This window comes from Aquarana catesbeiana, linkage group LG01, assembly GCF_042186555.1.
Source record: "Aquarana catesbeiana isolate 2022-GZ linkage group LG01, ASM4218655v1, whole genome shotgun sequence".
Lineage (NCBI taxonomy): Eukaryota > Metazoa > Chordata > Amphibia > Anura > Ranidae > Aquarana > Aquarana catesbeiana.
The window spans coordinates 328,703,970-328,719,228 of record NC_133324.1 but is presented as its reverse complement, the minus strand read 5'-3'; the positions used below and the strand labels follow the sequence as shown (position 1 = coordinate 328,719,228).

The following is a 15,259-nucleotide window of genomic DNA, read 5'->3' as shown; positions in this document are numbered from 1 at the left end:
TGACTAAAATCATACAAATAAAGCAGCAAACATCGCCAAAAGATAAACAGCAAAGAAATAAATAGTAAAGATGCAGCGCTAAAATATATATGTGTCAGTGAAGTCTATAACAAGTAATCACCAGAAGTGAACAATAAAAAAATGGTCATGAATGACATAAAATAAAAAACAATAAATATCAAAAATGTCTTTTAAACAGTGATGATGTGAATCTTTTATGGCCAATATCAATCCAGAAAAGGATAGTCCATACAGAAGGCAAATAGCTGCTCGCCGTACCCATAATCGCAGCCTCGCTGTGCCCATAATGCTGTCTCACCGTGCCCATAATCGCAGCCTCTCTGTAGTCAGTGCCTGTGCCTGGATTACAGTCTGCGTGCATCTCCCGCTGTGTGTCTCGGAGCTGAGTGTGAAAACTTTGGCCGCGCTGTGAGAAAAGTCCCGCCCTCCTCCTAGATCAGCTTGTGTGATAGACAAAACACTGCATCTATCACTCGAGCTGATCTAGGAGGAGGGCGGGACGTCTCACAGCGCGGCTAAAGTTTTCACACTCAGCTCGGAGACACAGCGGGAGATGCCCGCAGACTGTGTATGACATATAGTGGAGGAGGAGGGAGCGGAGCGCTGTGCTGGGTTCAGCACATACTTCAAACCGACCGATCAAAATGGGTTTATACCCATAGACAACTGTCATCATAAATCATGGCTAAGGTCAATCCCTAGAAGTCAATTCCTGCGATTACGCAGAAATTGTACAGATGTTTACACTTTCAAAATTCAAGCCAACACGTTGAGGGATAGATTTCTTGAGAAAGGTTATAATCAAGAGGAAGTTGATCTTGATCTTTATAAAGCTTTAGAAATTGATCGATCGTCTCCGATTGATAAACCCCGTCAGACTTCTAATGAGACCTATAAATGGTCCTTCCTCACATCCTTTTCAGTGCAACATAAGCAAATTAAGTCAAATTTTTGACCAACATTGGGGCATATTAAAAAATGATAGGATCCTGGGCCCCCTTTTGCCTGAGCGAGCTAAGGTAATCTACAAAGGTGTACCCTCGCTTAACAGTCAAATTGCAACCACCATCATCAATGTACCAGTTAAGCCATCCTTTTTCCATGACTTAATTGGGTACTACCCATGCAAAAAATGCATTGTGTGCCAGTTTAATTCCTGTGGCAGACGTGCAACCAAGGAGTTTGAGTCTTCGATAACCAAGCGCAAGTACCAGATTAAACAATTTTGCACATGCTCCACTACCAATGTTGTTTATTTGATTACATGCCCGTGCACCAAACAGTATGTGGGTCGAACTATACGTTCATTCGCCACTAGAGTCACTGAACATATCAGCAAAATCAAAAGTGGGAGTATTAAGCACACAATCCCCAGGCACTACCGCCAATTTCACAACTGTGACCCTAGGGGGACTTAAATCTTAATTATTGACAAATTCACTGCCCCCTGGAGAGGTGGGGCTAATACGAGAGGGGTTTCCAGACTAGTAACATTCTGGATATATGAGTTGCAATCCCACCATCCACAAGGGATGAACGTGAAGTGGGATATCAAGTCTTATCAATAAAGCATGACTCATTACCATATTTAACATTCTGGTATGTTTCCATGAGAGGAACAATTTTAATTTTTAAAATTTCTATTTTAAAAGTTTTTATGCATTTTTAACAATCATTTTTCTACTCAATATCCCTATGTGTTTTATTTCGAGTACGTTTTTTGTATACTACGTTATATATGTATGTGTGTATGATAGATTATATATATATATTATATATATATATATATATATCATACATACACACACACACACACACACACACACACACACACACACACATATATACACATACCTATACACACACACCTATACACACACACACACACACATATATATACACACATACCTTTCAATTAGTATGTATGGTATGTTCACACAAATATTGCGCTCTAATTTATTGGATGTTTATTACTATTTACAATATTGTTTTAATCAATCTTGTTTGGTTTATTCATTTGTCCCTTCATGAGTTTGTTTGCGTCCCACGCATTAGGCCATCTTGGTGACGGTGTCCGGGTTTACTCGTTGGTTATCAGCGAGGTCTGATCCGTACTCATGATGACGAGGTTTCCGGCGGAAGCGACGCTATGCCGACATTACGTTGTGGTATCGCCTGGACTGCAGCGCCCTGCATGCCTATTCCCGCCCATTCAGCATGCCCGCCATCTCAAAATGAGGCTTGGTCCGCATTCAGAATGATGCGGTGAGGGGGCGGATGTTACGTTGTGTTGGCGTATTTGCCACAGTAAGGGCTTGAACACTGTGTTCCACCTGCTGTTGATTCCCGTCCCCGAGTGATCTGATTTAGCGCATATATTATGGACGATGTTGTTATACAAACATCTTGACTACTATTTCGCCTACAAATTATCATAATGGTTGATATTTAGTATACATTTGATAAAGTATAGTACATTTATACACTGGAAGTGATTTCTTGTAACTGGAAGTGATGTCAACATCCAGCTGATTCATAATTCAACTTGGGGTCACAACATTTATATAAGTGTGATGTTGGAGGTGTGGGTCCATACCCCAGATGACATCTTAGAGGACAAAACATGTTGGTTCGACCATACCAACAACATTACGCTACCCTCAGTACCTTGACAAGCCTGTTTACAACTACACAAATGTGAGTGTTTTTAATCTATGTTTACGATTAAATAAATGTCTCGACGATATCACACTATGCAGGGTTTTCTTTAATATGGTTTCAAACGCATGAATACCTGGATATCTGGTGACCGCCTCCCCTACCATATCCGCTAAGACCCCATTGACATTACACCGTGTGAAGCATGGTTGATTGTTTTGGAGCAGGGACCAGCCGCATCCTTCTGGATATTCAACTACAAGCTAATCACGACTTAGAAAGGATTAAGCCTCTTCAGGTCTGTGAGTTCCGGTAAGCCTCATTCCTAAGGGTGTTGGTGTTGCTAGCAATTTTCTTTTTTGCACTTGAATTTTTTCACTTGAATACACTGAAGGAGCTATTTGCCTTCTGTACGGACTATCCTTTTCTGGATTTATCAACGTCCTAAATTGATATTTGCCATACAAAATTCACATCATCACTGTTTAAAAGACATTTTTGATATTTATTAGTGGGACTGCTTCAGCAGTCCCACTAATTGTTATTCTTTTTTTATTATTATTAATTTTAATCCGTACGTTTTTTGGTTCTGCCTAACTTCTGCATACTTTCAGCTATTAAAACCATTCAACTTTTAAAATGTTCAGCTCTTTCAGCTAATGATGGGACTTCAACTTTTTTTCTACTATTTATACTTTAATATTAAGCTTTTTAACACTTTTTTTAACATTGAAATGAATGAGAGCATGCTTCAAATCCTTAAAATCTTCTTCCGCTCCCAAAAGTTTCAGCTCCTTCATACTTTCACCTACAGACGCCAAACAAACTAAAATGTTCACAAAATATTCAGCTATCTGGCTATATCTTGATATCTTTTACAGTTTTCGTGATAAAGCTGTTTAAGTTTAGTGATCACTTCAGGAAATTTTATTGATTAAACAGAGTGTGCATTGGGCTTCTTAGAGTGGAGGATGTCATAGCTAGAGCACAGAGCCTTAAAAAAAATTATCTTAGTTCCTTCTCTATAAATTGCTATCACGCCCACAAGATCTACTTGTCATATACAATTTATACATCAAAACGTAGGTATTTTTGTCTAGTTTTTCAGGCAATGTGAGTCAGTTTTGTGATACATCTTTTACTTTTGGCTGGTTGAGCTTCCAAATGACAAGAGTTCTACACTTTCTTCCATTGACTGTCCTATATAAAATTCTTCACATTTCCCAGCGAAACACGCACAGCCAACTTCTTTTTTAAAATCGCTGACATGCCCACGTTTTTAAGCTCATCAACAAATATTATACCAATAAGTTCACAAAGGCCGTGTGTCTCTAAGGGTCCTTTCACACTGGGGCGGTTTGCAGGCGCTATTAATAGTGCCTGCAAACCGACCCGAAACAGCCGCTGCTTTAATTCCAGTGTGAAAGCCCCGAGGGCTTTCACCAGAGCGATGCGCTGGCAGGACAGTAAAAAAAGTCCTGCCACCAGCATCTTTGGAGCAGTGAAGGAGCGGAGTGTATACTGCTCCTGCCCATTGAAATCAATGGGACGGCGCGGCTATACCGCCGGCAAAGCGCCTCATCAGAGGCGCTTTGCGGTGGTTTTAACCCTTTCTCGGCCGCTAGCAGGGGGGTAAAACCGCCCCGCTAGCGGCCGCATACCGACGGTAAAGTGCCGCTTACAATAGCGGCGCTTTACCGCCGCCGCCCGCCCCAGTGTGAAAGGGCTCTTACGGTGTAGTCGCTGTTTCCATAGCATGTACTGTTGTGGATTTATTAAGGCTTGTTTGAAGGGTTCTCTCACACTGTCACTCATTAGGTGTGGGGATTAATGATCAAAAAGCTTTTCAAAAAACCTTTAAATATTCCACATCTTTCATACATTAGTGGTGTTAAACTTTTTTAATGAAATTCATGTTTATTTTAAAACCATTCCTACTTTTCCAACTATTCTCACTTCAACTTTTTCTTATGGATTTAAGCTATTCATCCAGTTAGCTTTAGCAATTCAGCTATTCAGCATTCCCACTCATTTTCTAGTTCTTTTTTATTATTTCATGTCATTCATGACCATTTTTATTGTTCACTTCACGAGCAATGGTTAATATGCTGCCATCAATGCTACAGACAGAGATGCTGAGTAGATGAGTCTTGAGGATGCCTGTACCCAACACCCAGCGCTTACCTGCCCCTGGATCAGTGTCTGTGTCCCTCCGTCAGCCACCAGAACACACGCACGCTGAACTTTTTAAGAAACAGCCAGTTCGCGCCTGCGCTGTGAAAAAACGTGCACGCCGGCGGCACCGCATCCCACCCCCCTGTGACGTCCTCTCTGTCAGACTATGAAAGGAGGGTAGCTCTCTCGCGCATGGAGATTCCCCTTGAGAATCCCGAAGGGTCCCAACTCATGCCCTCATTTTATGGCAAGTGAAACCCCCTAACCCCCCCCGGCGGCTGACAATAGGAGAGTGAGAGGCAGAACTGCTCCACAAATGCTGCTGACATTATCCAACCAGGCAAGCATGGAATGTTGACACCAGGTAAACAGGCAAGACATCATCCACTCATTAAAGAAGTCCATAGGAGTTACCCCAGGATCTTCTTAACTTACCATTCCCGCTGCAGGGTACTGCTGGAATATCACAGCGACCCAATCTTCACCCATCACGGCGGGTTGGTGTCATGCCAGACCATTGTATATAGGGTCCACTCCTTTGGACCTGTATAGCACCCTGCCAGAGCAAACCTGTGGTATAGAATGTGACCAAGGCAATGGATCCCAGGGCCCAGCTCTCAGAGAGAAGCGTTACAGGCAAAACCTTGTTCTTCCGTACCGAGGTTTGGGTACCATCCACATTAGCCTTTGTTTCTGGCTCTTTGAATGGATCAAATTGCATAGCCCCTTGATCCTGTCCAGGACCACCTACGGAGCTCTCTTTAGCACTTCATTAACCATGATGGAGGTACTCCCTATATGGGAGTAGTAATATAGAGGGGGACTTCCTGTCTTTGATTATGCCAGTGTCCATCACCTGAAGGTGGCGTATAACCCACATAGTAATGACTATGGTGCTCTGTGTCCCGTGATGTACGATAAAGAAAAAACGTACTGTGAGCTGCAGCTTGCACTGTTGTGTTCCCACCAAGCTAAATGTTATTATATGAATAGTGCCATGCAGCAATACATGTAATCTCAACAGGAAGATATAAAAAATATATAACCTGTGTTCTGCAAAATTTATATACACACAAATAACTATCCAATTCAGGAACAAAAATCTGTGTATACTAGTGTTCACATTATGTAACAGTCCTCAAATCAATAAAATCCTTTAAAAAAAAACCTGTGTGATGGAAATTTTTTCTTGCAAATTCAATATGCACAAAATTAAATCACACTTCCATTCATAAATGGCAAAATATACACGATGTTTAGCAGTCCCACTCCAGTGTTCACAACATGACAACCCCCAATCTACACTCATCCACGGTGCCAATAAATTATTCCAATATTGTGAATTCCATGTGCTCCACAACCAATCACCCTATGCTCTTACCTGAAAGCATGGACCTATATGGGAGAAATGGGTCAAACTGTGTCTTCCCCTTTAAGGGATTATACACCTGGTCAAGAACTCCAAACTTGTTTCTGTGCCTCCTTCCTATATTATAACAGACCAAAGGGACCATACAATTAAGAGCTAAAAGCATCTAACGTTTAGGCATGTCAAGCTTTTTTTCTGCCCAAAATCTCCTCTTCTGCATGCTCTGGTGAGGTTTTAGTTTTTTCTGCCTGTAAACACGCCTCTTCTGATGCACCTGTATATGCCCATGTGTGTGGGGACAAATAGGCTAACACAGAGGTGTGTTTACATGCAGAACAAAAAAAAAAAAAAAGTCAAAAAACATTTGTGAGCCCTGGTTCACATTGATGTGATTTTGGTGCCGATTTGGCATGCGATTTGACATGTCAAATTGCATGCCAAAGCGGCGACAATAGCACCATCCGAATTGGTGCGACGCCGCTTTTGCGGCACCACAGCGATTCCTAAAAGTAGTTTCTGTACTACTTTTGGTGATTTCAGGGTGCGATTTCCATTGACATCTGTGCAGAAACCCACACAGATGTCTCTGAAATCGCCCCCAAAGTCGGGACTGACATGCGGGAATGAAATCATCCGGGTTCAGCTGAACTCGCACAATTTCATTCCCGCAGTCAGTGTGAACCAGGGCTAAAGGCAGCGTTTTTTTTAAGCCTAGTGTGCATGAGCCCTAAAGGTTTGTGTGTTTAGATATACTTAAACTATTCAACCACTCTTTCCCTCATTACCAATTTTGGCCATATGTTCTGCTTTCTTCACCTCCTGCTCCGCCCGGGTTTTAAATCGATTTGATGTATATCTGTACGATCTAAAAGTTAAAAAAAATAATTTTGTTCAGAATTGTGCATCCCATAGAAATATTATATAGACAGCTAAGATTGTGAAAATAACATGAACAAAATATTTATATTCTGTTTGAAACGCTTACAAACATAACTTTTGAGAGTGAAAATTCAAATTTAAAAAACTTAAAGCTAAATTCTGGGCAAATTTTTTTTCCCATGCAGTGGGGCTGTGCATGCACTGCATGGGTTAACTGCTCTCTTTTGCAGGGTGTTCAAGTCCCACTGACCTACAGCGAGGCGATCTTCCATTATGAGCCCTGCTATAGCCGGTCCGGGGCTTAGAAATAGCCGCAGCTTAATGTACCATGACGCGGTACGTTTAGGGGCACTGTAATTGGTCGGCACCGTCACAATGGCCAACCAACCTGAACCCACGTAGCCCGTCCTCTCAGGGGATTTTAAGCCCCGGACCGGTGAGGCGGCTAAGTGCTCAGAAGTGCAGGTCAGTGGGACGGGGGCAGGTTGAGGAGGGGGTCCTGTGTAAGCTCACCTCACAGATTTTTCTGTAAAGGTGAACTTGCACTTTAACTAATCCTCCAATCGTCCCAGCACAAGATGGGTCCCTGTGGCTCCTAATCCACCCGTAGGTTATATGGTTTCCAATAGCATAGTTCACACCAGTGCAGTCAGTTCCAGGGCTTTTCAGCACTGGACCCTAGTATAGTGGGGTGGGCACAGGAAAAAAAAAGCACCTGTAATGCATCCGGAAACGCATCAAAAATGCCCTAAACCCATGGAGTGTGTGCACAGTCCTACTGCATGGGGAAAAAAAAAAAAAAAATTGGCTGTTGGGCTTTAAGACAAAGCTGTTGGATTCCTCTGGCCAATAGTAATTTATTCTGGCCATTGGAATGAACATTTGAGCGCTAAACACATATAGGGTTTAGACACGTTTAGGTGCACAACGCCTTTTTTATGCCCAAAAGCTCCTTTCCTGAACGTGCTGGTGATGTTTTTTTCTTCAAGGTGTTACACTGGTCTCTTTGAATGCAACTGTAAATGCCTATGTGTGCATGGCCACAAAGGCTAACAGAGGTGGTTTTACAGGCTGAAGAAAAATGTCAAATGCCTATAAAAGGGATGTTCTTTTAATGAGCTCTTAAATGATATTTGAATAATGTCAGAAAGAGTCTGTCCTAAGAATTGGCTAAGTCTTCTCTCAAACATAAAAGTCAAGAGGCCAAGTTTCTAAGCCCCTTCGCTGCCACCTCCGTAAGCGATCGGTGGTGTGTGTACATCTGACAAGTCAACTGCCGGTTGTTAGATGAAAGCAATCCAGCGGCAGCATATCTGCAAGATAGCCAACATCCATTTGCTCTCCTCCACTTCTTCTTGCTAACCCGAAGTGACATGTGTGCCTACATGGATTGCACTATACAGTTTAAATAATCACCATGCATTGGAATGAGAGCAATAATTGTAGCATAAAAACTCTTGGATAACTCTAAACTGATGACCTGTAGGGGCTTTTAAAGCACTGCCCATGGAAAATATAGGGTACTGAAGTTTGCAACAATTTCACAGGCGCAGGCAGTTTTAAGGTTTGACGTGCTGGGTATCTAGTTACTCAGTGCAACCCCAAACTGGGTAATTTATTGAGGTTGTGTGCCCTAAAATTAACTTTAGTATATTTTTTTTTCACTGAAATTTTGTTTTTCCCAAACCATCTCTACAGTGTCTGCTTTCAGAAAATGTGTTTGGGGGTTTTACTTAATCTTCAAGGCCAACATTTCTTTTTATTTTTTAAATGTGTGTGCAAAAAAACAAAAACTGCTCTGGCAGTGAAAGAGTTAACTCACTATTAGGACAGTGTTTGAATATAGCTTACCACTAATTAAGCTCTGCATGCACAGTGCACACTAGGTTAGTTTTGGCAAACACAGCTCCCACTCATAAAGAAAACAAATTAGGATTTTACAGTGCTGGAATTTCCAGAGCAAAATATCCAAAAAGGTAAGCTGCAATTTTAGTTTTATTTGGCTGCAGAAGTAGAAATACACTTTAACCACATGCCTACTGGGCACTTTTACCCCCTTCCTGCCCAGGCCAATTTTCAGCACTCACATACTTTGAATGACAATTGTGCGGTCATGAAACCCTGTACCCATATGAAATTTTTATAATTTTTTTCACACAAATGGAGCTTTCTTTTGGTATTTAAACCCCACTGGGTTTTTATTTTTTGCTCAAAAAAAAAAAAAAAAAAAAAAAAAACACAATTTTGATTGTCAAATTTTGCCAACAGGTCATTTTTCACCTTCACTGATGAGCACTGATGAGGTGGCGCTGATAATCAGTGCCCTGATTATCAGTGCAGATGTCCCCTTTCACACATGCCTCTTTTCACACATGCCGCCTCTTTTCTCCTCACGCTGTGACAGCGTGAAAAAAAGAATGCCGTTAACCGGCAAGTGTGTTCACATCATGAACAGCTGTGATTGGACACAGCTGATCAAGTGGTAAAGGACCGCTGTGATTAGCCCTTTACCCTGATCTGCGAAAAGCTGCGTCCAAAAGATACAGTGATCACAGAGCACTGCACAGCAGGTGCGTGGGGGGCACGGTTCTGGGAGGATATCAATAGACGCCCTCCCAGAACTGGACGACCTCGCTGTAGCCATCATTTGGCTAGAATGCGGTCAGCAAGTGGTCACGTAAAGCTCATCAGCTCAGGTTATGTATAAACAAACTCATTCTCTAGCTAATTTCAGTCTATTCCAATATGCAGAATCTTAAATAATAACAACTCTTACCTGGGCTTGTAAAGGCAACAAGATAACCGTTTTGTTTGAACTTTGTAGTTATGAATGAAGATTCTCATCCTTGGATCAATATAAAGGACAGCTGCATACGCACGAAACGAATGTCGCTCAGGTTTCCTAAAAGAACACGTAGATTTAAAGTGGAAAAAAAAAAAAAAAAATCACATCTAGTTTATTTAGATGTTAAATAGAAATTTGGGTACAAGAAAACAAAAGCAAACAAGTTCCATCCAGGGTTAGCCTTTGTGTTTTGTGGAGAACAGGAGTCCAAAAAAAAAAAAAAAAAAAAAAGAAAAAAAAAAAAAGAAAAGATCGCTTGCACCAGCTGTATGCTCTACAGTGAACAGAGTATAGTAATACCTCGGAGTGCGAGTAACGCGGTTTACGAGCGTTTCGCAATGCGAGCTATTTTTTTTAAATCCTGGCTCGGTTTGCGAGTGTTGTCTCGCAAGACAAGCAGGATTCAAGCCAATGGGGTGTGCAGTAACACATTTTGCCAGAGGTGAGGGGGCGCCGGTGACACTTGGAGCCGCTCTGAGACACTCGGAAACACTCCGTTCCCAAGTGTCTCCGGCATCCCCCCTACCTCTGGCCACATGCGGTACTGCATACAATAGCAGTCACTGTGGAATGAATTATCTGAGTTTTCATTGACTCCTATGGGGAAACTCGCTTTGATATACGAGTGCTTTAGATTACAAGCATTCTTCTGGAACGAATTATGCTCGTAATCTAAGGTACCACTGTACAGTGGAATCTTGACCAACAGACAGGCTATTGGGCAAGTAAATTAAACCAAAATCAATGCAAATGCAAGAAATTTTAAGATTGGCTTAAAAAAAAAAATGTAACAATAAAATAAAAGGAAATTTGGTCAGAACAAAGATTGCACAAGAAAGCTTGCATCGCAGGAAGGCAAGAAACCCGGCTTTGTAAATCTCAAATGAATTCCAGTATGCACGTCCCACAGAAGCCGTCTGACCGGCTTCTGTCGGACAGGCGGGCATACACACGGCAGAATGTCGGACTTTTTTTTTTTTCTTCATTCTGCCTGTGTGTATGGGGCTTTAATATAGGCCACTGAGTAGACCTGCCTATTGTTTCTCAAAAAGGTGACAGCTATCAAATGAAAGAAAAATGTGTCATAAGGGAAACACCAACTATTTCTTGCTAATCAATTTATTATTGGAAGAAAACAAAAAGGTGACGTTTTTGACAGGCACTGAATACTAGAATACTAAAAAGCTTTGGGTATCTTGCATATATCCTGAAGGAAGAGGATTGAGAGTGTGCAACATAGTTAACATATGCTTTACGAAGCTGATCCTGCCAGAAACATACTCCCTATCCTAGGGTGACAATGCTCTAAAGTGATGCTTTGGGGTAACCCTAGGTCAGAAATTTGTTTGGACTACTGAATCCTGACAACGTACAGGGGTTCTTCTCCCCTGCAACAGCTGTCCTTTTGAAATTGGAGCAACTGTTTGGAGTTCTGCTCACTCAGCCATGTCATTTAATCACGGAGATCTGTGAATAGATGTACTCACTGCAGACAGACTTGTAATTCTCAATGAAACACAAGTGTGGTAATAACCACATTCGTAGTCCATTGACACCAACTCCAGCTCTCTAACTGAAGGCCCAGAGATGGAGGAAGATTCTGCAGCAGCCTGGCATTGTACTTGCAAACCACTGACTGTGGGCGCAATGCTTTGCAGTAGGGCTGTTACCGATTAAAATTTTTGTGTTTGATGAATCAATTTTTTTAAAAATCGATTAAACGACTAATTTCGATTAATTATAACGCACATACAGATCCAACTACTTTTAGTTGATTTAGCACCGTTGTTATGGCAACGGCCAAAGCCGGACAAAGCGGGGCATGGCCAGGACATCACACGTCAAACTCAGCCTCACCGTGCCCATAATCGCAGCTTCACCGTGCCCATAATGCAGTCTCACCGTGCCCATAATCTTAGACTTACCGTGCCCATATTCGCTGTCTCACCGTGCCCATATTCACTGTCTCACCGTGCCCATAATCGCAGCCTCACCGTGCCCCATAATCGCAGCCTCACCGTGCCCCATAATCGCAGCCTCACCGTGCCCCATAATCGCAGCCTCACCGTGCCCCATAATCGCAGCCTCACCGTGCCCATATTCGCTGTCTCACCGTGCCCATAATCGCAGCCTCACCGTGCCCATAATCGCAGCCTCACCGTGCCCCATAATCGCAGCCTCACCGTGCCCCATAATCGCAGCCTCACCGTGCCCCATAATCGCAGCCTCACCGTGCCCCATAATCGCAGCCTCACCGTGCCCCATAATCGCAGCCTCACCGTGCCCCATAATCGCAGCCTCACCGTGCCCCATAATTCAGTCTCACCGTGCCCCATAATTCAGTCTCACTGTAGTCAGTGCCTGTGCCTGGATTACACAGTCTGCTTGCATCTCCCGCTGTGTGTCTCGGAGCCGAGTGTGAAAGCTTTGGCCGCGCTGTGAGAAAAGTCCCGCCCCCCTCCTAGATCAGCTCGTGCAATAAACAGAACACTGCGTCTATCACACGAGCTGATCTAGGAGGGCGGGACTCTTCTCACAGCGCGGCCAAAGTTTTCACACTCAGCGGGAGATGCCCGCAGACTGTGTTTGACATATAGTGGAGGAGGAGGGAGCGGAGCGCTGTGCTGCAGCCACAGCTTGGCCCAAAGTGGCCCCAGGCCAGGCAGCCTACCGACCAAAAATTGATTGATTGATTTGATTGATCAAAAAAATGAATGATTAAATCGAGGAATTAATCGTTAATTTCCGCAGCCCTACTTTTCCACAGAAGCCTGCAAAAATAAATAAATAAATAAAAATGCACTTTTTTTTGCAAAAATACCGTACGTGCATTTAATTATTTGTTAGGGACTTTGAAGATGTTTTGAAGCACTAAATCGGCATGGGGTATAATTTGTGAAGCAAAGCAAATGCAAGGTGTAAACAGGACTGTAAGCTAACCATTTTATTTAGTGACAAGAACTTGCTTTAAAGCGGTTGTAGAGTCAATTTTTAACTTTTACCTACAGGTAAGCCTATAACAAGGCTTACCTGTAGGTAAAAAAAAATTCTCCTAAACCTGTACGGTTTAGGAGATATTCCCCTTGCAATGAGCCGCTGCAGAGGCGCATGCGCACAGGGGATTCTCGGCTAAAAGCCCAGCAGATGCCGCAAAGAAGTCGCATGCGCGGGAGTGACGACATCACGGCTCCAGCCACTCACAGCGATACCCGGAAGACACGCTGAGGCAACATGTCAGCTACCTCGGCACGGACCAGGTGAGATAACAATGCCTCGTTCTAAGGTAAGTATTGCATAATGAGCTAGGATGCGGTGCATCCTAGCTCATTATGCCTTTTACCTTACAGGGGTATACAAAAAAAAAAAACAAGTGTCAGCGGGTTTACTACCGCTTTAACAAAGCGTGTCCGAAGCCATGTTTTGAAGCAAGTGTAAACGAGCCCTAAGAGTTTACACAGGTTCACTAAAAATGTCACATTTAACACTCGAACCAAGAAATGTATAATTTGCAAGTATTTCTCCAATGTCCAACTTACATTCCTTCTGGAGGAGTCCCAGCCATCTGAATGTCTTTTGAGTCAGAAACTACATCAAGTTCTGGTTCTCCAGAATCCATTAGCTTCAAGTTAAAAATGATAACAAGTGTACCTAGGACAGCAAAAGATCATATTGTTACGTCTAATATAGTCAGCTACATAAAAAAAACACTTAACCTATAAACCTAGAACAAATCAAAACCATAAATACCAGACCTATAGGACAATAGTTATATATGTGAGACATTATTATTTTCTGGAAAAGGAAAAGTGAAATTATGTGAGCTTTTAAAGGCACCACATGGTAGTTATGTAGATGCTTTCTGTGGTGGTGGTGACCCCTGTGTGTACTCCAATGCTCTGACACCATTTTTGGTAGGAGCTGCCCTCATCTGGCAGTGTAGTTTGGTCATTGGGAGATGGCAGGCAGTGTCCAATAGGTTTTGTATGAAGATTGTGGTAAGGGATTTAAAATCTGTTTGGATTATTATTAGCGTACTATTTGTATATCATACTAATTATGTTAATATTATGGCTTAAAAGCCCATATAAAATTCCCTTTTACAATTTGAGAGAACAAATCAAAATGACTAATTCTTAAAATGACTCTAATGCCGCGTACACACGAGCGGACTTTCTATCCTACTTGGTCCGGCACACTTTCCGACGGACTTTGTCCGCCAGGTGCGCCGGACTTTAAAACGGACAGACTTGCCCACAGACGACCGGACTTTCCGGCGGGCTAAGTCCGCCCGTCTTTCCGACGGACTTTCGCCGGAGTTCCGGCGGACTTTCAGAATGAACGGACTTGCCCACACACGGACAAGTCCGTTCATTTTGAACGTGACTCAGGTGCGACGGGACTAGAAAAGGATGTCAATCTTGCCGCTTTTATCGGCGAGATTGACACCTTGCTAGCCCCGTCGCGGGGCATACCAGGCCCTTAGGTCTGGTATGGATTATAAAGGGGAACCCCGCTACGCCGAAAAAACGGCGTGGGGTCCCCCTAAAATCCATACCAGACCCCGATCCGAGCACGCAGCCTGGCCGGTCAGGAAAGGGGGTGGGGACGAGCGAGCGCCCCCCCCCTCCTGAACCGTACCAGGCCGCATGCCCTCAACATGGGGGGTGGGTGCTTTGGGGGAGGGGGGCGCCCTGCGCCCCCCCCCCCAAAGCACCTTGTCCCCATGTTGATGAGGACAAGGGCCTCTTCCCGACAACCCTGGCCGTTGGTTGTCGGGGTCTGCGGGCGGGGGCTTATCGGAATCTGGGAGCCCCCTTTAATAAGGGGGCCCCCAGATCCCGGCCCCCCACCCTATGTAAATGAGTATGGGGTACATGGTACCCCTACCCATTTACCTAGGAAAAAAGTGTAAGTAATAAAACACACTACACAGGTTTTTAAAATATTTTATTAAACAGCTCCGGGGGGGGGAATCTTCCTCCGGCTTCGGGGGTCTTCTTCCGGCTTCGGGGGTCCCTCCGCTTCGTCTTCTCCCGGCGTCCGGTTGGTTCTTCTCCGCTCTCCGGCCTCTTCTCCCGGTGTCGCAGGTCTTCGGCCGGCCCCTCCGCTCTCTTCATGTAGCTCTATTGCGAGCGGAGGTCCGGACTTCTGGGCTTCTTGGCTTCTCTTCTCTTCTCTTCCCCCAGATGTTGACACGACGCTCTCTCCGGCTGGACTGGTCTCTGAGGGCTGCGTTGTGACTTATATAGGCGGAGACCCCGCCCCCATATGATGTCACAGTCCTTGGGCATGCTGGGACTGTGACGTTTTAG

The 15,259-nt window shown here is 43.7% G+C and overlaps 1 protein-coding gene across 2 annotated transcripts in view; it reads right to left on the bottom strand.

Moving 5' to 3' along the window:
* MORC2 (MORC family CW-type zinc finger 2) overlaps positions 1–15,259 on the bottom strand; it is a 169,380-nt gene that overhangs the window by 98,523 nt on the left and 55,598 nt on the right. For both annotated transcript variants that reach the window (XM_073631131.1, XM_073631121.1), the window contains 3 exons: positions 13,484–13,595; positions 9,879–10,004; positions 7,009–7,088 (listed from right to left, as the gene is read on the bottom strand). In XM_073631131.1, coding sequence (XP_073487232.1) covers positions 7,009–7,088; positions 9,879–10,004; positions 13,484–13,595 — 318 coding nt within the window. The remainder of the gene's footprint in view (positions 1–7,008; positions 7,089–9,878; positions 10,005–13,483; positions 13,596–15,259) is intronic.